The sequence below is a fragment of the Drosophila subobscura genome, chromosome O, assembly GCF_008121235.1.
Source record: "Drosophila subobscura isolate 14011-0131.10 chromosome O, UCBerk_Dsub_1.0, whole genome shotgun sequence".
In the NCBI taxonomy this organism is placed as follows: domain Eukaryota; kingdom Metazoa; phylum Arthropoda; class Insecta; order Diptera; family Drosophilidae; genus Drosophila; species Drosophila subobscura.
The window spans coordinates 23998797-24021810 of NC_048533.1; the positions used below are offsets into that span (position 1 = coordinate 23998797).

At 45.1% G+C, this 23014-nt stretch overlaps 1 protein-coding gene across 3 annotated transcripts in view; it reads right to left on the reverse strand.

Moving 5' to 3' along the window:
* The window catches only part of LOC117899617 (guanylate cyclase soluble subunit beta-1), a 43696-nt gene extending 23541 nt beyond the window's left edge, over window positions 1-20155 (reverse strand). The window contains exons 1-15 of one of the 3 annotated variants that reach the window (XM_034809762.1): window positions 19944-20155; window positions 16935-17037; window positions 15844-15917; window positions 4420-4520; window positions 4135-4253; window positions 3531-3680; window positions 3166-3457; window positions 2807-3028; window positions 2628-2739; window positions 2325-2490; window positions 2057-2139; window positions 1468-1638; window positions 1285-1356; window positions 974-1139; window positions 473-610 (exon numbers count right to left, since the gene is read on the reverse strand). In XM_034809762.1, coding sequence (XP_034665653.1) covers window positions 473-610; window positions 974-1139; window positions 1285-1356; window positions 1468-1638; window positions 2057-2139; window positions 2325-2490; window positions 2628-2739; window positions 2807-3028; window positions 3166-3457; window positions 3531-3680; window positions 4135-4253; window positions 4420-4520; window positions 15844-15917; window positions 16935-16937 — 1869 coding nt within the window. In that variant the 5' untranslated portion in view covers window positions 16938-17037; window positions 19944-20155. Of the gene's footprint in view, window positions 1-472; window positions 611-973; window positions 1140-1284; window positions 1357-1467; window positions 1639-2056; window positions 2140-2324; window positions 2491-2627; window positions 2740-2806; window positions 3029-3165; window positions 3458-3530; window positions 3681-4134; window positions 4254-4419; window positions 4521-15839; window positions 15918-16934; window positions 17038-19881 lie in introns of those variants that run through there. The other 2 variants (XM_034809761.1, XM_034809763.1) reach the window with 2 other exon arrangements.
* Window positions 20156-23014: the final 2859 nt, after the last annotated feature.

Here is a 23014-nt window from a genome sequence, read left to right on the forward strand (position 1 = left end):
CGTTCCTGCCCCAGCCCCCGGCATCAGCATCAGTCCCTGCTACAAGTTGTTAATATTTTACGTGCACTTGCCACTCAATCCTTATGCTTATGGAATGGCGCATGGCGAAGTGGCAGAGGGGCAGAATGGGGATAGACATTGAAATTTATGCGCCATTGAGCTGTTGTTGTTGTCGCTCTTGTTGCTCGCGTTGCACGGAACGGGAACGGGGGCATTCAGCAACAAATTGTGCGAACATGCTGCAGTTGTATGCTCACACGAACGAACACAAGAGAACACAGGACAGTTTCCACAACTACTTTCAATGCGAACAATTAGAGTGGCGAACCCCTCCATGAACCGCTCCAGGCACTCGAGAAACTTGAACATAAGTTGTTGCTGCTGAATGCACTCTTTTCTATAGAGTGTTGTGCCACAGATAGAAAGATACGAAACACCACGAGATACACTATTCATTACACTGTCAACTCACCACTGGATTTGAGCCCATCTTCACATTCTTAGCCATGTCCATCATATCCAGGGCCACTCGTGCCATGCACTTGGCATGATCCTCACAGGGGTCCGGAAGCCCGGACACTGCCATGTATTTATCGCCAACAGTTTCCACCTAAAAGGACACAAAGATTGTAATGAGTACTGCACTGAAATCAACAGAATTTCATTATGTTGGTAGGTCTTTTCTTAAGGTGGAAATAGTTGTTCTACCCTCTCTACTCCTCTGGTCATAATTTCTATATTTTCTCAAAATACAATTATTTTCCCATGTGCATACTAGGAGACTTTTCTCTCAGTGTTTTGCGTATGGAAATTGGTCAGGTGACCCAAAAATGAAACCAAAAATTGCATCGGCTTTGGTGGTCTGGCGAAAAATGTAATTAAGTGGCCAACGCTGAGAGCTGATGACCAGAGTTTGAGATTTTAATTTGAGCTCTGACACATAGTACATGCTATACGAACGAGTATCCCCTACCTTATACACATTCAGGTTACGCTTGGAGTCGGTGAGGGCATCGAAAACCGTGTAGAGCTCGTTAAGCATTTTTACGATTTTCATGGCCCCGTCGGGATCCGTGTTGGCCGCACAGTATTGGCCAAAGCCCACAATGCCCGAGAACATCAGCGTCACGGAGTCGTAGCTGTCGTGGATTGGCGTGTGCAGAGAAAAGAGGAGAGGAGAAGAGGCAAAGAGTATGAAAATATTTCCAATAAATAAATGGGCACAAATAGCAAATTGTTTGCCTTTTCCCCATCGGAAGAGGGGTGGAATTGACATTGACTTACCGTTTGGGCGGAACTGGACGCTGGTGTCGTAACTCATTTGCCACCGACTTGGGCAGCACCGAGTAGAGCAGCCTGACAGGGCGGGTAAATGTGGAAAAGTGAAAAAATGGAAAGGTAATTTCAATTTCGCGCCTGAGAGAATGCCTCCCACCCTAATGGGTTTCCATTGTCATTTTTCTTTACCTGTCGGTCTTCTGCTTCTCACTCTCCAGATCGCGGAACGTCTGCTGCAGCTTATCCGTGAGCATTTCCAGGTTCTTTGTCAGCTTGTACTCCGCCTCGAACTTCTCGGAGAGCAGCACCAGATCCCTAGCCGCGTCGTGCAGCGGCACATCCGAGATGTATAGCCCCTTTCTGGAAATAAAAGACACATTCCATATACAAACACAAACACAGAGAGGGCCCGAAGAAGGTTGTGGTCGAGGGAGGGTCGAAGGCTAAGGAAAAATGACACGCATTTTATTTTATTTAAGTCTTTTTAAATTCTCTCTTGGCAGCAAAATATTTAGAAGAAAGAGAGACCTGGCATGCCATCGAATGGAATGGAATGACGGAGGGGCTGCCAGAGAAAGCATTTTTAATGTCACCTATAAATTTAGCTAGCTGAAGGCGCATTTGTTTCAATAAAAGCTTAAGGTATTCATGCCCCTATTGCGACATTTAAGAGCTAATGTCTTTAATGTGGGCTAATACAGGAAAATAAACCAAGAAAATACTCATCCGCGTTGAGGGTGGAATGTCGGAATCTGTTGCCCTGATGGAGGATACTCACTTGGTTAGATCGTCCAGATTCATGACACTCGGATAGCATTGAAACAATATGCGATCCGTTTCCGGTATGTACATCATTTGTCCCTGTGGAAAGAGCATAACACATAAAGCTGGTGGGGGGGGAAATACTCGTAAAATTGATTTTAATGCTGCACTCTGTGGCAGGCCTGGCATTAAGTTTAATGCCAGGACGCGGGTGCGCTTAATCGGTGATTCGGGTTTTGGGGAAATCTGTTGGAAATCCCACCTGGTGGGAGACGTCCACTCACCTTCAGTCTCAGAAAACGCTGCTCGTGCCGGCTGCTCATGGCCCCCTGTCGTGTCTGCAGCACATAGATGGTGTTTATGTGGGAGAGAATGTTCTCAAAGTTGAGCTGCAGATGCGGCCGGATGGCCTCCACCACCTCTATCAGGGAGCAGTTCTCCTCGGCCACTCTAGGGGGTAAGAGAGATTTGGAGAGAGGAAAAAGCGAGCAAATCAGTGCGGCTCACTTAGCTGAATGGCCCTTACCCTAATGGCTACCTAATCGAAACAATGGCTCATAACTAACAGCGGGAACTGGCGGACTCACCTGGGTATTACACGGGAGACAGCCTTGCCCGCTTGAACGATTTTCATTTGTCTATCGAACATCAGATGGAAGGGGAACACCTTGCAGAATGTGGCGGGCGATATGAGGGGCGCTGTGGATTAGCCGAGCAATTAGCTTAAGTAAAAGTCCTTCTCGTTCGTTCTCCTTCTGGGTCCTACCTTCGCAGAGAAACTCCATGTCATCGGGCACCTCATCCTTCTTGGCATCCACTTGCGACTTGGCCGCCACATTGATCTCCCTTATGAGGAATTGCACATGGTCGTAGCGCTCGATGTCATCGCTCTTGTTCTTCAGTAGTCGCAGGCACTTCTGCTCCTTGTCGCCGTCGCAATCGAAGCTGTCTTGTGGCATGGGACCGCCGGGTGGTGCGATGGAGGGTTCTTGTCGGAGATTAAAAGAAGAACGAATAATAAGAACAGCTTGAGGGTGAAGACAGACAGGGGACTAGTGACTGACCGTTCAGTATGGTCAACGCCAGCACCAATTTATTTCATTTGGTTTGGTCTCCCTCATTTACCTGTCTCGCTGGCATTCTCTTGGCCATCGTTGTTGTTGTTGATGTTAACGTTGGCACTGCAACCGTTGCTGTTGTTGGCCAGGCCATTATTGCTGCTGGGATTGTGATTATTGTTTCGCTCAGCATCCGCAGAAGGAGCGAGGGCCACCGCTGCGGCTGTCGCCGTGTCCGTCTCCAATTGCTGCTGTTCGCGGGCAAGGGCACGCAGCTTCTCGGCCTCGTCGATGGGCTCTCCTTTGCGCTTTACAATGTCGATTTCCACCTCGACGCCATGGAGCTTCGATGCAACGGCCTGTAAGGGAGATACATATTTGTGTATATGCGGCGGTGTCAGTGGTGTCACTGGGGGCCTGGGAGTCGTTTACCTTAACTATGCCGATGACGATGTGCTCCAGGCCAGGCCTCTCCGAGTAGTAGTGCAGCAGCAGCTCGCCGTCCTTCTCGGTGCATCGAAAGGAGGGAGCCCGCATGCCGGGGTACAGGGTGCCGAGATGGTCGTGCAAGGCATCCAGATTCTGAACAATTTGCGGTTGTTGTGGCGGTGGCAGCGGCGGCAAGGCAGGCGAAAAAATTCAATTTCATTTTTCATTATGACAAAGGATTCGAAGAGCATTTGCGGTGAAAAATGTGGAAAATTGAAAATAAATCGAATGTGAGTGCAACAAAAGGCGTCAAGGGAGGATGCTGTATGCTGTATGCTCTATGCTGGATGCTGGATGTCGATGTGGTGTGGCAGGGTGATATGAGCGCTCAAGCAAAATGGTTAATGCTTATCAATGATGCTGATGTCGTGGCCGAGACTGAGAATGCGAAGGGAGCAGCATGAGAGCGAGATGAAAAATGACTTGAGTGGCGATTGGAAAATGCAATTGTGGTGCAGATGCATGGGAAATGAGTGTGAAATGGGATTCAATTAAATAAATTGCCAGCTATAAAGCCACGATTATAGATATGTATGTCATGCTGCACCTGCAGGAAATCACGCGGTGTGGCTCCAAGCACTTGCAGGATTTTGTCGTAGCCCGAATCCTGACAGAACTCAAAGAAGGTCTTGCCAAACAGCTCCAGAATATCATCAGCGGGTATATCTGTGCAGAAATAAGAGGCAGAGACATTAATAGGCTGGTCCTTTATGGCCCACAAGTATGCACGTGAGTGGCACTTGGCCGTAACTACGGAATACAAAAGCATATGCTTGGTAATATCGTTACGACCATCATGAACAAAAGCAGTAAGTTTCGGCTAACTACTTACTGAGTATCTCGACAGCTGCTCCAATTAGATTGTATGTTATTTCATCGTCATAAATTTGTCGCACCAGAAACTGTCCCTCCATGCTGACCATGGCCTTTTTTCTGAATGGCAGGCGAGCCAAAAATAAGCAGCCATCAAAATCGAGTGAGGCGAAACCGCAAAAATGGAATGACAGAGAAGAGAAGGGTTTCGGTTTCGGTTTCGGTTTCGGGAGCAGGAACAGGAGTGGGATTGGGAATGGCATGGTGGGCAGAAGTGGATGGAGTGCCATTGGCAGTGGGAGTGAAGTGGGTTGGGGAGAAAGAGTGGTAAATACATTAATTTTAATTAAATTGCTTCTGCGCTTGTGAATTTATGAGTGAGTTACTCGCATTTTTCCTTTGTATATGCTCATTTATATGTACATATGTATATGTATGTGTTTGTGTTTGTTTTTGGGGGCAGGAATATAAAGCGGCTGCCCCATATGGCGGTCAGTTTATATTCCTTTTTCATATTTATGTTTTTAATTAAGCAAAGAAGACAGAATAAAGCCCTTTCAAATGAGAATTCTTGGCCCAAGTCTTAAAAGTTTCGAGCCGGCTTCACCTCGCATTATTTTTGTGGAAAAATATACAATTTTCTCTCGTGTTCTCGTTGGGAAATTCATGGAAATTGTTACGTTCGCAGGAGTGGGATATTTTTTAAATATACGCAATTCATTGAAAACGTTAAAAAGTGCTGATGAGCAGCCCAAAGACTATCTGTGGTACACACGTACATATACACGTAATGATGTAAATCATAAAGTTTCGAGTTGTTGCAAGGGTCGATTGGGTCGATAACATTTTTTAAATATATATTTTATGTAGATGTGAATGTAATTGTGGTTCAGATTCAGACATTTACAGCAAAAGAACTGCTTTCACAACACAGTGTGAGCAGTAATTGCACTGCTTGAAAGCAGTTCAACCGGAGCTCAGCGTGCATGTGCATGCATTAAAATAGCTGCGTTCACATAATATGTCTGCTTCAGGACTTCCTGCTTCTGCTCCTGCTTCTGCTTCTTCAATTGGTTCCGTTACATCTGTCCAATCTTTTTTTATGTGTCCACACAATACACTTTCGTACTGATTACTTTTACTGCACGCAAGTCAGCAGATTGAGTTCAAATGAGCAAGCAGTACAACATACAATATGACAGCTTGAATGAATGCTATGCAGTGCTTGCCAACTCTCCTTTATAATCATTTCTATAGAAAAGGTTCTTTGATTTAAGACTCACCTTTAAGAAACCTACATAATTGCTTTCCAAGCTCATTTCTCTTAATTTATTTCCAAAAGTTAACTCAATTTTAAAGTAAGCTGTTTGTATGCCAAGGAGAAACTTTTGTCTGGATTTGCATTGAATAACAATACAAGAAAATAGGAAAACCCGCCGGTGCTGCCATCCTCAGGGCAGGCTGTCAACCGGTCTGTTTAGTGAACATCGTGCAAATCGACTTTATTATTTAATAGAACTTGTGCCAAGCTGTTACCAAAACAAATTGAATACAACGTGCCGGCACAGTGAAAGTAGCTGGGCGAAAAGGCAGCAGAAAGGCACCAGAAGAAAATAGAGAAACGCCAACGGTGCAGAATTGAACACGAAAATCACACGCCACGCCGTGAGTTGAGAGAGCAGAAGAACACAAAAAAAAGTAATAGAAAAGTAGATTTTGTACGTGCAAAAGTTTTTCCATTTTCCCTACGCAAGAACTTCTGATTTGCCGACGCCTTCTGGAGCGGTCTGGCAGTGATGGCTGTGGGCGTGGCAAGACAGGTGAGGCATCAGCAGTGGTAACAGCCAACAGCATGGTATTTCATTATTGCTCATTTCAAATGCAATGCAACCAAGAAGCGCAACGGCGCCAACGACAACAACATACGACGTAAGACGTTGTAAGATGGCAAAATGTGTCAGCAGCTGTCACTGAAATGTGAGATATATTTGCACCCACTTCATGATTGAGTTGTGTGCTGTTGCAGCTGCAGCTGCAGACTCTACTGGTATTGCTGATGCACATATTTAATTTTGAATCTTCCAGAAAGCACACACATGGAAGGCGATAAGTATTTTATTTGTGGAAGCTGATTTTTAATTTCCTGAACTGCCAGCGGACATTGAATGGGGAACAGGAACATGACTAGGAGACGCAGCCAGTCTGCAGAATCCTTCGCAGAGAGCCTAGAAATCCCTTGGAAACTTCTGCATTTTACACACCAAAATGGAAATTGATTTTCGCTTTGCAATTTATTATTCCATGAAATATGGCATGCGGTTGGGCTGGCGAGAGAGAGAGAGAGAGAGAGCGAGCAGCGTCGGGCTGTCCGTGAGAAAATTGAAAATTAAAATAAGATTTATGTCATGTGCATGCATACATTTTGGCTTGAATTCATCCTTAAAGACCTTAAAGGTGCATCAGAGTGGAAGCAAAGATTGAAAATCTGGCTTCAGGTTTATTTAATTACTGGACTGAGGTGCGAAGCACTCAAAATCATCATCTGCAGGCTGGCCCTAAATGCTTCTGACTGCTGTGTCTCTTTCTCTCTGCTGATTTTGCGATTTAATTTCATAAAGTCAACACCCGGCCCCTGCACCCGGTCGGCCCTCCTTCCTGCACGGCTGCCCAGTAAATGTCTATCATTTTTATTGTGCCAGCAAGGCAACATTTTGTGCCGTAAATTAAATTATGCTGCACGTTTTGGCCTCAGTCTACGCACACCTGTACCACACCCCAAGACCCCAACACACCGCACTGCGTATGATTGATTTTTATTGATTTAAATGTGCGTGTGCTGTGTGTTAGAGAGTGTCTCTGGCGCTGTGTATGTGTTTGTGTGTGAGTTAGCTGTCTGTCTCTCTGTGTCTGTGTCTGTCCCCTGTTGTGGGTTTTTGTTCTCGTTGCCTTTTGATCGACAACTTAATTGAAAAAGTTAATGTGCGTGTGTGCCAAAGCAAGGAAGACACAAGGAGACAGAGAGAGAAAGGAAACCCAATTTCGGTCACTGGATTTGGATCACGTTCTGCCTTAGGTTCAGGTTTTTCTGACGCTTCTAATGCAATTTGTCGTTTATTCTGCCCCCCCGAAAGGCACACAATAAAAAAGTTTACCATTAAATTTCGCACATTTGCGGCAGCATAAGCATCAATTAATTCGTGTTGTAAAAATTAATTACGCACACATGCAGGCAATTTATTGCCTGTTTTACTGGGCCAAACTCTCTCCTTCCATGTCAATGCGTACACGCCCTGTGGCCCTGACAAAATGCAAGGCGACACTTAGTGGCATCCTCATCGCTTTCATTACAAATTCAATTTCCGCCCGCCTCCCAAGTTCAGTTCTTCGCTCAACGCTCTCTTCCTCTCAGAGTTTGGCTCCTCGCACTTTAAACTCATTTAAATATTGTTTACGCTGTGACAACGACAGCGACAACGCAGGAGGCCGAAACTAAGTGGCTTAATCTGCCAAATGGCTGGGAGGAGTCTTCGGCCAAGAAATATGAAAACATTCCGCGCCTAAGTAGCTTAGGCCAACGGCCCGCCCCGCCACGGATAGGCAATATATAGCCAAGTGTTTCTCTTGTTTTTCTTTGCTGTTGGTTTAAGTTTCACGCGCAATGCCTTTTCAGCTACCATTGGCATTGGCAATTCATAGTCTCCATAGATCCGGCCATGGTCACGGCTTTGGTTTTGGCTGTGGCTCGCGTGTAAATATTATTATTTAATATGCCACCCGTTGAGCTATTCAACCCACGCCGAAACTGAACAAAAAACTGGGGAAAAAACGGAGGGAATAGTATCCTCGCATAGAATGCTAAACTTGGGGAATTTACGCTCCAGTGGCAGTGCTCTCTAACTCTATAATCGTTGGCTAGGTCTATACCCAGAGCACAGCTTCCAACTGCTCCCCACATGACTTTCCATTTTTATGACAGGGCATTACATCGCTTTATTATGAACTACTTGTTGACTTCTGGCAGGCTGTAACTTTAAGTTGGATTAGCCCTGAGAACGAATTTTCGGTGAGCAGAGAACGCTGAGAACCAACCGCAAACGACTGGAAAATCCATAATCAATCAGCTAATTTCAGTCTGACTTTGCTGCGGTTACAGCGAAAATTCCTAATGAGAACCGACTGAGGGTTGGGGATTGTGTTCCGTGCGCCACCATATTTAATTGTGGTTCTCGTTTGCCTGCTGCAACTTAACAAATCAGCCCGCAGCTGGCGCTGACGTGCACCACAAAGTTGCGACGGGACTGTGACTATGTGGGTTGCATGTGACTATGTGTTCGTGCATCTGTGTTGCGCTCACTCACACGGATGCACACACGTAAACTAACCGACATTAGCGCATTTTCATGGCAGGCACTTAGCCAAAGAGCGAAGGCTGCATTGCTAAGAGAAGAAGTCACGGAAACTCAGCCATGCCATGCTCTTATTACAGAGGTGCCAGAAGTTCTTTGCAAAGGTAACTTTTAGATAGTTCAATGGTGCTGTTCATGAACTGATGTTCTGGAAATGCTTCTGCCTTACAGAGTATTGTTGTGGCTTGAAATTGTGTGTTCAAGGGCATTTCCTAGTCTACTTAGTGCACAATAATTTTCTTCTTGAAATGTTTCCCAAGTAGATGCTGCAGCAACGACCTCCGACAAGAGCCACAGCCTGAAAAGCCCAGAAACGGAAACGAAATAAGGTTAAAAGCCACTTAAGACTCGGCCAAGTTAATGTGCCACATAACTCAAGTGAGTCACATGTTTTATTGTCCACAAATAGAGGACGCAGCCCAGAGGCAGCAACGCTAGTTCCAGGGTCAGAGCTTCGGCAAATCGAAGGCAGGAAATTAACATTGAAATTACAGACAATTCGTAGGGGAGAACACCCCCCAAAAAATCCCAAACAAAACCAAACCTGACGACTGCAGTCGCATATGCTCTTCCAGCTACTAAGCTGTTCGTGAGAGGGTGTCGGTGCCTGTGAGAGAGAGCAAACTCTCTACGGTAATCCCTGAGGCGTGTTATTCAAATCAGGCAGAGCTTCTTCGTTTCTCTAGTTTCTCCCATACAATCTCTTCTGTCGGATGTCTCGTGTGTATTTGTATGCGATTAGCGTTAAACCGCTGCCAAGCCATTCACATGCAGACGTGCTATACCTTGTTAATGACGAAGGGCCCTGAATCTGAATTCTGAGTTGGGGCCATCATCATCATCGCCATGGTCATCATCATCATAATCATCATCAGCCTCCTCATCTTTGTCGTTGTCGTTGTCATTGTCATTGCCAATGCCATTGCCATCGGCTTTAGCCAAGTCGATTTTGCTAAGGATTAGCGTTTTTACTGTCGCTAAGATGCTGCGGAGGTGGCGGCGGCGGCCATGGGGCGTATGATTAACCTTTAATGCAGCACCAGCCTCAAGTGTGTCACACCTAAGGACAGTGGGACAGTGGACAAAGGCCAGTAGATTTCAGGGCTCAAATTAATGAATCGCCACTTTTCTGCCGGGCCTCATTAATAACTGTCCCTATGCATGGCTGTGACGCCCAGGACACTCTTCCCCCTCTGGTTATTTATTACAACTGTCCGGCGATTGCTCGACTTTCTTTTCGACTCTACTTTTTTTTTGTGTGCCTTCTATCTACGCATGCACTGTGACATCTCGAAATTAGGACATCATTAGCAACTGTCGATGTGGCGCGGCGGCTGTCGATGCTCCTGCTGATAAATGTTAAACAAGGCAAAACCCCTAGCCACCCCTGGGAATTTGCGGTTGGGTGCCCGCGCACGTTCTGCCTGGCGGGAAAACCAAAAAATTAAGCTGTGTTTGTGAGTGTGCGTGTATTTGGGTGCTCTAGATATAATTAGTTTTTGAAGCTGCCTAAAGGCTACGGAATTCAGGGTAAATTTGGATAGGATGGTTGTAGCATCCTAGATAAGAAGAGTTTCTCTTTAATTCCTTTAAAAGCTAAAGGACTGGCCAATCTATCAAATCAAATTCCCATCCAGCAAGAGTATATGTGGAGGACACTGCAGGAAATTCGATTTACATTTACTTGTACTCTCATCGTAACACAATTTGCATTGCCTATTCCGAACCGATTCCGATTCGATGCGGCACATTTGTACTCCTCTGCCATGGACCATCCGACTCTGGCCTAATGATGGCCGACGGCTAAAGCGCCACTCAAAGCTGTAGCGTCAGCAAGGCCAACCAAATGGCGCAAAACACTTCCGGCTGTGGCCCAAGCACGGGCAGAGTAGGGCAGATGCCGATGTAGAGGCAGTTGCAATTGCAAAAATGTGCCACAGGCTGCTCCAGTTTACAGTTGCCAAGAGCCGAGGGCCCATCTTGTTGTGCCTGTAAAATGCAAATGAACAGCAAAGATTGCCCATTGACAGGGCAGGGGAAAAGCTCGGGGAGAGACCGATATCAGCTGTCACTAAGTTCTCTTTGGGCGAGGACATGATTTCAATATGGAGATTTCTACCACTGGCCCAAATGCAATTTCGGAATGTAACGAATGCGCTCTGGGAGCGTCCACTGTGGTTTTTAGTTATATTAAAAAACCAACACACACACACACATAGAACAACAGCAAAATAGAATGAGAAATGAAGGGGGAAAACGTTTGAGCCACGCTCGGCTGGTTGGGCAACAGGCCAGGAGCCACGAGCCACTGGTAGAACACCAGCTGACCCTCGCATATGGAGAAAATAAATTGCTTTTAAGCGACGTGTCCTGCTCGGGTCCCCCCCTAAGGACCTCGAGCGTGTCGCAATTCGCAAAATGCAATAAATACAAATTTCACTGATGCAGTTATGCGCGAAAAACGTGCCCAGACACGCCCCCACAGTGCCACAATGCAAGGCTGGGCATTTATTAAATTATCCAGCAGCAGGCCCACTAACTATATATTGCGTATGCATCTAGTTGGCCGGAAACTACCGACATTTGAGCGTATGCGCTCGTTTAGCCGAGATACAATATTTTCGACTCTTGCATTTAATTAAAAAAGGCGTTGCACAACCCCAGGCGCAAAATGGGTGCTAGACTGTAGCCTGTTTGCATATTTAATGCCCACTGTATCAAGGATTTATTATTACGAATTAATGGAATACTGCGTGGTCTCTTTAGTTCGGTGGAAAAGCTAGGGATTATACAATTAGCCACCGGCCGTACGCTATAGCTGGTCAGGGGGTTGGGCTTTCAAGGCAGAATCCTTAAGCAAAGGTGGTATGCATCTACCCTGTAATTGAAATGCTGGAAGGCAGTCGGGAACCATTCACCCTGCCATTGTCTGCCTAATGGCTGGCCATAATCGCAGCCACGCCCTTTGGCTGCTGCTTCATTGCCTCGTCTATAATTAGCCCATCCTTGCTCTACATTTTATTTGGATTATTGCACTCCATTTGACTCGAACGAACAAAAGGACACTCGAGGACTCGAAGACAAGCCATTAAAGGCGAGATAATGCCCGGCTGAATGAATCTCAAGAATGAATCCAACATTGCGTATGCGCAGCGCCGCCAACTTTTGGGCGCACGCACGCGACGCATAATTCATAAAGCGATAAAAGTGGAGCCCATGAAACGGCAACGGAAAACTTTCAACAATAAACTGTGGTGGCGTGAGGCAGGGGACGGCGACAGATACCAGGTTTTGGCCAAAAAATATGAAGCAATCAAACGGACAATAAATGAAGCAGCCAAAAGGAGTCGTCGTGAAGCCGGGGCTAAAGAAATGCAATCAAAGCGAAAAGTAATCTCGGCGATAAGTGCGAAAACGTGTCAAATGCCAGAGCGGGGCATCATCAAGGCAGGACGGATGCTGGCAAGTAGGGGGCGTGGCTGCAGCTGACACGGAGAAGATGCTGCGCATCACGGCAGTCAATAAAGCGTAACAATATTTGCTACTGTCTGCTGTTCCTGCTGCTCCTTCTGTTGTTGCTGCTGCCGTTGTCGAAAACAGTTGACAAAATGGCGAAAATATTGTAAATGCAAAAAGTCGAGCAGAGCAGGGAAACTTCCGTTTTCGTGCCCGTGCTCGTGTTTTCCCTTTGGCTCCTGTTTGTTTGGTAAGCGACACGCAGCCTGCGGCAAAGTTTGCATTCAGTAAATTCAGACGTTGCCATCTGTTGGAGCTTGTTTGAGTGAAAACTTTTGGCCAGGCCCAGACCCAGTCCCAGGCTCAGGCCCAGGCACATTTTTTGACGCATTAGCACGCACCCTTCCCCAAAAAATCTCCCCTATCCCATGCCACCCACTCAACTCGTTACATGCTCCAAATATGCCATTTCCCTACCACATACGCACCACACCACCACTCGAAAATCGACTCGAATTTCCATAATGTCTGCCATGAAAATGCGATCGATTTTCGATGTGTTTTTGCGAGTGTGTGTGAGTGTGTTGTGGTGGCCGAGAGGTGTGGAGAGGAGAAAAAAAGACATAATGCTGCGGGCGTGGAGAAGAGGAGGCGTGTCGTCCTGTGTTCGTATGAATATCTAAAAAAAAACTTGGCCAAAAAAAGTGAAAAGAACAAAATAGCAAAGTCAGGTCAACGGGAATTCGTTTGGGGGCGGAGCGGTGGCAACTAATGGCCTGATGCTGCCACAGAAAAAACCTACTGAACGCATTTCTGCGTGGCATTACCCAGTCTATATATAGACGCTAATATTTTTACATGTGTCTCCAAATGCGCTTTTAATGTAAAAGGATTCGCTAATGCTTAATGCGTGCAATGAAATCGCACACGTGGCCTCTGCAGGATGCTTGACAAAATGCTGGATGATTGCTTCTCCAGTCCGCAGTAACCAGTAACCAGTCCCAGTCCCACTCCCTCTCCCACTACAAATTCAAATGTAATCATGAGGGGAAATTCCAGCCAAGCGAAAGGAAGATTGATGGATTTTTAGCATTCGTCGGGTTCGGTGGCAACTCCTTCCCTTATTCGTAGCTAATAAGTCGCAAAAATATTTGGTAAACGGCATTGGAACGTGTTATTTTCGAAAATTTGAGACAAATTTACATTTAATATGACAAGCAGGCGTTGACGTGCCTCAAAGTAGCTCTCTGAATCAGGTAAAACCTTGTAATTGAATGAGAATGAGGATGAAAATTTGGAGTGGCAAGCGGAAAACTCAATTTCGGTAGAACTTTTTTTGTTTTAGAGAGAGGGAGAGAGAGGGAGAGAGAGGGAGAGAGAGAGTAATGGCTTAAAGCACTCCACACTTAAGCAAATTAGTGTGATATCATTCGAGAAAATTCCCTCGAAAGGGAAGCGCCAGTAAAAGGATGAGGGATTGGAACCCATTAGCGACTGACCAACGCATCAGCCTCGGCATCGGCTCATATGACAGGATACACTATACGTATATGTTAACTGACACATTGACACACTCACATAGCGAGAGAGAAAGAGTGAGAGAGAAAGAGTTTTAGAGTGAGAGGGTAAGTCCAATTCTAACAGAAGCAAAGCTCTGCTTTGCTTTCTTGTGGTGCTGTAAAACATTTTATAGGCAAATCGATTTTTGTCTGAAGTGCCACAAACACGCATAACCAGCAGCAAAAGCAGCCACAGAAACAGCCATAATGTGGCAGAAATTACTAAAAACTTTTCCTCTGAGTGTATTAGTGGAACAACAGACACAAAAACTGCAAATAAAAATTCACTTAATAAAAATCTCTCTGTTAGCTTTCCGCTTTAATTTTTGGGAAAACTTCAAAGTCCTGCCTTGGGCAAGAGAAAATACGCATTAAACTGGATATCCCTGGCTTCACTCTAGCAGCTTGTTTAGGCAAATTAATGAGCCTCATTTGCAGATTGATGTGCAGCAATTATGAGCCAGCAAGCAGCAACACCAAGCAGCATAAAGCACTTAGAGTCCTGATTCTGATTAAGTGAGCGCCAACATGAGAAGCAGCCAAGATGAGGGAGCAGTAAGTAGACTTTAAGGTTCTTTAAAAGCAATCAATGCTACAGACAAAGAGGTAGTGGGACACCCAACTATCAGTCATTGTGGTCAGCTGGGTGTCAATCAAGGCAAATGCCATTGCCAATGCCGAGTCAAGGCAGTCTTGGTCGTGGGGCCTCCTTTTCTTTTCTTTCGTTTTTAATGAACGCTTTGACAATGCCTTCAAGTGCGAGGACAACGGCTGAGGACAGCGGACAGGCGACAGACGACCGAGGACTGTCGCCCAAGGGTGAGAGCCCAGTCGGCGCTACGTCTTTGTCTTGGGGCCCTCAAGTGGAGGATAATGAGTTTGATTCTGGCTGCAACGATTGCCCTCGGCATTGCCATGGCTCTCTGACAGGCGCTGGCAGTGGTACTGCCGCAACGTCTCTAGCTTCCAACTAACTGCAATGTAATTAAAGTCATGTCATTGGCGATCCCATTGTCAGGCATTCGAAATGAAGGGGCTGCCAATGCAGGCAAATAAATGGGAAGCAGCAACAGCTGCGAGTATGGATTCCCTAAGGATATTTTTCCCAGTTAGATGGAATATTTACTTTGCCCAGCTGCTCTCTCAGCTGCTTTCTCCCAGTGTATGCTTCAACGTTGCCATTGTTACCTTTTGCTCTTCTAATGAGAAAAGTTCTCCTCCATAATTAAAGGGTTGTCTGGCCCAAGAGCTCTCCACACCCAAGCCAAAGACGAGACTCAACTCCACTCGACGACTCAACTCTTGACTGGTTCAATTCATTAGCAATCTGTAAACGTGGCCAATACAAATGGCAAGTGACTTGCGGTTAAGCAATCCAAATTCATAAATCATGGCCAATTAGCAGGGAACCATTGCCACAGGACTTAGGTTTAGTCGATGACTCACACACGAACACACATTCAGGCGGCAATATCAATAACTTAATTAAGATGAATGCGAATTGTGTATAGTCTTAACACAAACACATCCTTACAGCCGGCACGTGGCCATTTTTGGGCGTTGATTTTCGCCGTAGTCCCTAGACTTTGGGGCTGCACTGGGGGGCTGGAAATCCGTGTACGCATTAATGCGACGCATTACTGCCCTGCCCCCGACCTATTGCCAACAGGCAGCAACAGCCAACAGAAAACCAACTCAATTAATTTATGTATATCTCTCCTCTGTACTCCTCTGTGTGGGCGTGCCCACGCCCATGACCATGTCCGAATGTGAAAAATGGATAATTAGTTAATTGCGGTACATGGCAGACAAATGTGCGCAATTTATGTATTTTAGTTATTAATTAAGTGCGCGATGCTGTTAATCTGTTTGACCAGAAATTACTGTGGAATACCAGATGGTTTCCATGGGTAACATGAGAAGTTATTGAGGGGAAATGAATCCCATGCCCCTTAGGGTTTCATTTGCTAATGGGTTTTGTGTAACTATTTGTCCGACACTTGGTCTTGGTCTTGTACTTACTTGATCTTCTCCCATAGCTCCTCGCCAAAGTGCTTCAGAACTAGCAGCTCCAGGGCGTAGTTAACGAAGCCATACTGTAGAGAGTCGAAAGAAAACGGAGAACGATTTGTTTATGGCAGTGATGTTTATAACAAGCGCTTAAATAGGCATAAATATCTATCTACCCATGCTGTCTCCGATTTGGCTCTTAAAAATCTCAACAGAAGCTAGAGTTTCTCTTTGATTTTAATTGCATTCCCAGACGGGACTCGAAACGATAAATTTTAAATATGCAAAATCAATAGCGATTGCGCACTTTCATTTCGTTTTAAATGTATCCAAAGAGCAATCAATTTGATTTGTTACGGGACGCCGCCAAGGATGGAGGAGAAGAAGGAGCAGCCAGACAGGCATACAGCCAGACTCGCATACCTATGGGTATCCCAGATACCCAACACAATCAATCGCTTCCGCCGGAAGTAATACTAAACAAGCAAAATACTTGAAATATATTTACATACATTACGCATACGTCTAGTTGGTCGAACAACAGGCCCCGTCCTTGTGTCTACCGCTGCTCCGGAGCTCCTGCTCCTGCTTCTCTTTTCTGTTGCTTCTCGTTTTCATGTTGTTTTATTCTTGCTTTTTTTGTGCGTTTCTGCTTGGTTGTCTGATGAAGATGTATCTAACCGATATTTGATGTTTATTGCCTTTGTTGGGGCAGAGCACATTGAAATGTTGTAGCAGCCTCAAATGCCATCCAGAGACTCCACCAGAGGCACCACACGTGTGTCATTTCAGGGATTGAAAACAGGGATATTGAATGGCGGAGGTTTAAAATGCTGCGAAAATCGCAACCATTAGATCAACATTTCTTTGCATACGTCAACGTGAGGACCTCTTTGGAGAGGAATCGAGTTGATTTGCTTGTTATCAATAGAATTGAGACAAGGACTCTGATTGAGATGGCTTGGAAAAAGCCTTACAGCCAGAAATCCTACTGGAAGGCATGTTGTTTGCCTTCCGGCTTCCCTATTGAAATGGTTTCTATCGCACATTAATTAAATATTTTTAATTAATTTATATTTTAATTAAATTTTGCATTCACTTACCATTTTGGGTGATTTTTTCGTTTCCGATTTTCCCTTAATTGAAACGCTTTGCCCGCGTATTTAATTCACTTTCGCAACGAATATGTTCAAATGCATATCACAACTGAAATTGGACACCAGAATATTCAATATTGATGTTGCATTTTATTTCGCTTTCACTTATATACGTGTGTATCTGTCAGACAGTTTCCGCCACCCAACCCAGGAGGGGGTAGCCCCGAGAGAGCGAGATTGTGCGACAATTGAAAACGTAATAAATTGTATTTGTTTTAACACACAACTGATATGACAGCAATGATAAACGGAAAAACCGCCCTAATGAAAATTACAAAATAAATATTGCGGTCTGTCCAATTATGAATGGGTGAAAAATGAACATGGACGGTCTGGGGACCCAATCGTTACGTGGAATTGTGGCGAATCAAACGATGCCACTGCGGCCATGAATATTTTATGAAGGCCTTACCCTGCGCAATATATTTTGCTTTACAATTCTTATTTCTCCTCAAAAGTATGGCTTTTCTGAGGCTTTTCCCAAATACCTACACTAATCAAATATTTAAATGAGCGGAAAAACAAAAGTTGAACGGGCCTCGAGCGGATCAAGGGGTCCTGGCCAACAGTTTCTGGGGCCATGGCTTCATATCCTTTGCTGTTGCTGTTACAACTGCATTCTTGTATCGCTGGAATATGCCTGTTTGTTGCATGCCACATGCAACACGTGCGGAAGCCAAAGGCACAACAGCAACAACAACGACAACATGCCAAGACCCGAACAACCATCAACTGGGTCACAATAAAAACAGTCAAAAAGAAGGCTACAGGAAGACTTCGAGCAGAGCCTGACCGAAACTTTGATGCTCTTCTCAGGGATCCAGAAAAGTTGCACCTAGATCTAAGTAGACCTAGAGATAGTCATTTCCGTTGCTAGATTGTTCCTTAAGTATTCACCAAGAAGCCTCATGAGTGAGGCAGCAGGCTGAGCCCGCTGGTAAGGGTATCTTTACAATAAAAAATAGAGGCAGCTAAAACGGCAGTGTGGCGTGGCAGCAGCAACAAAGGGTGCATACGGCTGGTTAATTATACAAACACACATGCAAAACACAACACACACACACAACACAGCTCTCAGGTGTAAGTGTAAGTATGAGAGAATCTCGAAATTTATGCGCCACGACGAGTGCACGGCAATTAAGGCATTGCCAGCACCAACATTGAGTTTTTTTGAAGTTGGGCAGTTGCCTAGGCACGGGAAACGCCTTGAGGCAGTGCCTGAGCAGCGCCGAACAGAACAGCCCGAAAAGTGGCAGCTCTCTGGGAGGCGGTGGGAGACAGGTGGGGCATCAAGTGGGACTCGAATTGAGATGGGACTTGGAATCTTGTGGACCTGCAAAGCAATGATAATTGTAAGAACAGGGAGCAGCAGCAGCTTCTGGCTGGTATTCGGCCAGCCGTAAGGGACTTAACCCGGGCGACAGACAAACCTACACTTTAAGTCAACTCCAGACTTGGCCTTTAAAAAGGAAAATCGATTTTCTCAGGCATTTGTGTAGCTGCTGCTACAGACCCATTAGCAGAATCGTTAAGGTGGGTCTCCGTACGTATGTACAAATTTTTCTCATCTTCCTGTCAACCGTCATCGCGAATATTTGTTCACTTTTGCCCTGGCTTATTACGATTGCTGCAGTACTCGGTATTAATCAGCAGCGAGTTCAGACAGCCATATTTCTCAATGACCTTAGGGGCTCCGGGTCTTGACTTTATCACGGCAAGAGGAAAGCAAAGCATCCTTCCAATTGAGCGAATTTTAATTACGTGCAACATTCGGCATTTTGAGAACGGTGCGACAGTGGCACTCTGTCAACAAAAGTGGGAATCGAAGCAGGTCCTTGTGCTATTTTCGGGCGTCCGTCGACAAGAGTGTAAATAAGAGGCCAAGTGTCGGTAGCTCGGGCTTGGCGTTTGTTTGGCCAGGCTTAGCGTAGAGCCAAGTCGCTTCAATTCGTTGGAGAGCCTTAGAGTGCGGCCAAGTTGCTTCGATTCGGTGGTGGGGCTATTTGTCAGGGGCCAAAAATGAAGCTATTTGGCGATGACGGGCACGCCGTTTGATAATTGCGACAAAATGACGCTAAAAACAAAACGATATTCACGCGGACCCGGTGGAAAGTGGTGGCTGTCTCTGTCTGCTTGTCAATTTAGCGCTAAACTGACAATAACTGAGTTAATGATGAGCCTGCCATTAGGCCAGGACACAAAATGAGGCAGAGCTCGGACAAAGAACACACAATTCGTGGCCACAGTATGGCGGAAGGGGGAATGTCGTGTCGAGTTGAATTTCATTTTCCAGATAGAAAGAGTGAGCAAGAGGAGAGGCGAGTAGCGGAGCGGAGACTGGCAATTGTACATTCAACTCTGTGTCTGGCGAGGGGCATTTATCAAATATAATGGACATTCACTATCGTCCAGCGGAGCAACTAAAACAACTGTCAGCAAATTGCCGTGGGCACGCAAAGCTAAATGTCTAATAAACTTTGACATATTGGGGCAAATATTTCTATTTGGTAACTTGGGCAAAACAGCGACAAAACACACACAGAACACAGAACAGAATACGAAACATAAATTATGGGTCCCCATCCCACATACCCCAACCACATTTCCCATATCCATGGACCAGACAATAATGGCGTGAAATATGCAGGCAGTAACACGAAATAAATTGGAGCGCACAAATGTAGGGCTTTAATTTTTGAGGCGGCGGCCTTTAAGACACAAAAGAACCACAGAGTTCTGTCATTATACACATATTCTTAAATATATATGTATATCTGTAACTGTGTATATCTCTTCTGGATTTGATATCTCTCTCTTTTTGTGGGCCTGTAATTTACATTTGCTTCTAACGCGCGCTGCTTTTTATTTTTATTGTGCGATTTCGCTCTCTCACTTTTGTTTATTCTTTTCTTCTCCTCAGTGTGTGATTTATTTGTTTTGCGTTTAGTATTTTACTTTCTCCGTAGTTTCTCACTCCACTCGTAGCGTACACCGTGCACCCCGATAGCTGGCAACTTTCACTTGATGAGTGCCTGGTCGACTCCTGATAAGCGATACGCGCGCGAGGCTCAAAGAATCCGTGCTCCGTTCTCCGTTGTCTCCGTTATAAATTTCACTCTACTCAGCAACTGTTTCCGTAATTTGAACAATTCGCCTGGAACAGCCGTCGACGACTGAGCGGCCCGTGCTTCGTGCACGGCGTATTAAAGGACCCACTGTGGAGGCTAGGACCTGGTCCTGTCGGCCACCTACTACTCACCCACCCTCGCCGTTTCGGGGCGAACAACGAAAGCTGTTCTGCACAGTTAACAGAGCCGAAAGCTATTATACTTACATGCCCATGTAGTTGCCGTTGTATACATGTCGAGAGAGCGAACGCAGCCACTGGCCAACAGATGGCAGCATTATATGTTCTTAACGTTTGCTTGGGTAGATTTTTAAAATCAGTCATATAAATTGCAAAAACAATTATTTTAAATCTACATAAAAACAATTTTAAAAGCTGTTAATTTAATCGTTTAACCACTTGCCAATAAAAATAAAGACTAATGGCTTAAAAGAAAGAGAGAGATAAAAGACCTTCAAGAATACCTAAGGAATAGTTCATAAAATCATTCAACACATTATGTTAATTTTAGAAAACAAATTAGAAAGAGATTATAAGCTAAATTGTAAGCATTGTTGTTATAATTCCTTTTCCAACTTTAAGTAAAGTTTCTCGAAATCCCATTTCCCAGAAGTGTCTGTTAATCATTCGCTCAATTTTATTCTCTCTGCAATTGTTTGCTTTGAATTCACTTCGTCTCCTTAATCGCTCAACTTCCACTGCTGATGTTATTTATCGCTGGATTTATTTGCTTTCTGCTGATTTTTGTCAGCTGGAAGCTGGTCTCTGCCTTCGCTCAGTCAATGGCGCACGCATAATTTACCTACGACAATAGAGTTTCGGGGCAGCTCCAGTCGAGCAGATGAAAACAGCTCCTCCGTGGCCCAGTGGATGTGGCAGGCAGAGAATAAATTAGAGCCACTTGCATTACAATCAGCAAACGACATCCATTGGTACAGCACGACAGAAATTTAAATTGACTGGCAGACCAAGGACCAGGACCGGCACCTGTTGGAGGACGGCATCGGGAATTACTTTGGACAAGTGCTGACCCATTGGAGCCCTGTGCATCCACGCGATATTCAGTGCATAAATTAATTATTCACCACAAAGGATAATGAAAGATTGTGCATTGTGCAAGTTTTCATTGTCGTGGCTGTGCGGTTTTAATCGCGCTCCTGTCCCCAGCACAAACGCACAATGGTTCAACTTCCTTTGGCTGTGGTTCCCGATAAACGTCAGCGTGTAGCCGCAAGCTGACCCGAACCCAAACCTGTCGCTGACAGGCCACCCACAACTGTTTCTGACACTGATGGAGAAGTGGTGGCCCGTTGCTGCCAAAGGGAAAGGCAGAGTCGCCACAGGGAAGCCAGGTAAGCAGAAATCAGACCATCACAGCCATTGTCACTCTGCTCTGCGGTTTGGTGCAACTTCAAATGTTAAACCAGAGAAACCAGAATTAATCAGGGATGGCCAAAATACAATTAGACAAAGATAATTTATTGGTAATTGGTTTAGTGGTAATTTGATGTTTTATCTGACATTCGGTGAAAAGTTGGCCACTTATTTGCTACTTACTAGCAACTAAGTAATGGTATATCTCTAGCCTCAACACACTTTCCTAGCTATCTTTTCGGAAAGCAAAACAAAAGCTCATCTCCAGAAGGAATGGAGCCTCCTGCTCTAGACATTTTTAACCATTAAAAGTCCGATTTTTTATCCAATTTCATCCGCGCAACTTGGTAAGAAATGGACTAGAGATAACCGCGGGAAGCGAGAAGCCGTTGAGTAGACCTGGCACATTGTGCAAGTGAAATGGAGCGTGGCAGGGAGTAGAACGTCTCTCCGCCTCTAGACTCTAATCAAGCTGGCAGCCAAAAGATGACTATCTCCCTGGCCTTTAATTAACAAGCGTAAGGCAAGGATACATCGAAGGAGTTGTGGGGTTGAGGGAACACTTTTTTGGGCATCTCAATTGCAGCACATACACCCCAGCTCCGTGCTGAATATTGTCGAATCTGCTTGTGTGTTCGGTTGCCCCAGCAGGCGTTCCTTGCTGGCGCTCTTAGACAAAGGACAAGTGCATCAGGATAATCGCATCACACTCGAGTAAATAAATTCCTGAAGTGGAACCAACTTGGCCGGGCTCACGTTCACTCCGCACACACACAGCCAAAAACATGTTGCCCGGCTAGATGGCTAACAATGGGAGGTTTTCGCCTCTACCTCCTTCTCCGCCCGTCGTCTCCTCAGCATATCCTTCTTTGCTGAATTTTCGTTGTTTTCTACGTGCCAGTGGATAATATGGCTCCGAGCCCCCACGCCAACACAAACATTTTCACACTGAATGAAGAGAATTTGGCAGTGGAAATGAATATTTCAAATGCTTTCTGCATCGAATTGTATGAAACTCAAACACCAAACAGGGAAATGATAGAGATCCCATTCCTATGGTCATTAACACTCTAGTTTCTAATATCCAAAGTCATTAAATGAACATCACAATCACATATCGTATACAGAATATTCTCAGAATATTCTCATTACAACAGTCCGTTTGTGTGTGAAGACAACTTGGCAGACGGCCAGGCAGCGCAGCGGCAGAGCCTTTTCCTATCCACATCCATCCATGGGGCCGTGCCGAGCCCTGATATCTGATATATACAACATGTTCACTTATTATACTTACTTTGTTAGCGAAAGGCGAGTTATGCATAGCATGGGGAGGAGTCCCTGCATACCCTAACGATTAAGAGAGAATTAATCAGTTTCAGCATAAAAATGTTATTCATGATGTGTGCAAAATATATTGTCATGAACATGTTCCACCGAAAACTGTTTAGCTTTATCTATATATTCATTAATATGCTTGCAAACTGCTTTAAATTGAAAGATAAACCACAAATAAGTAATCTTTGCA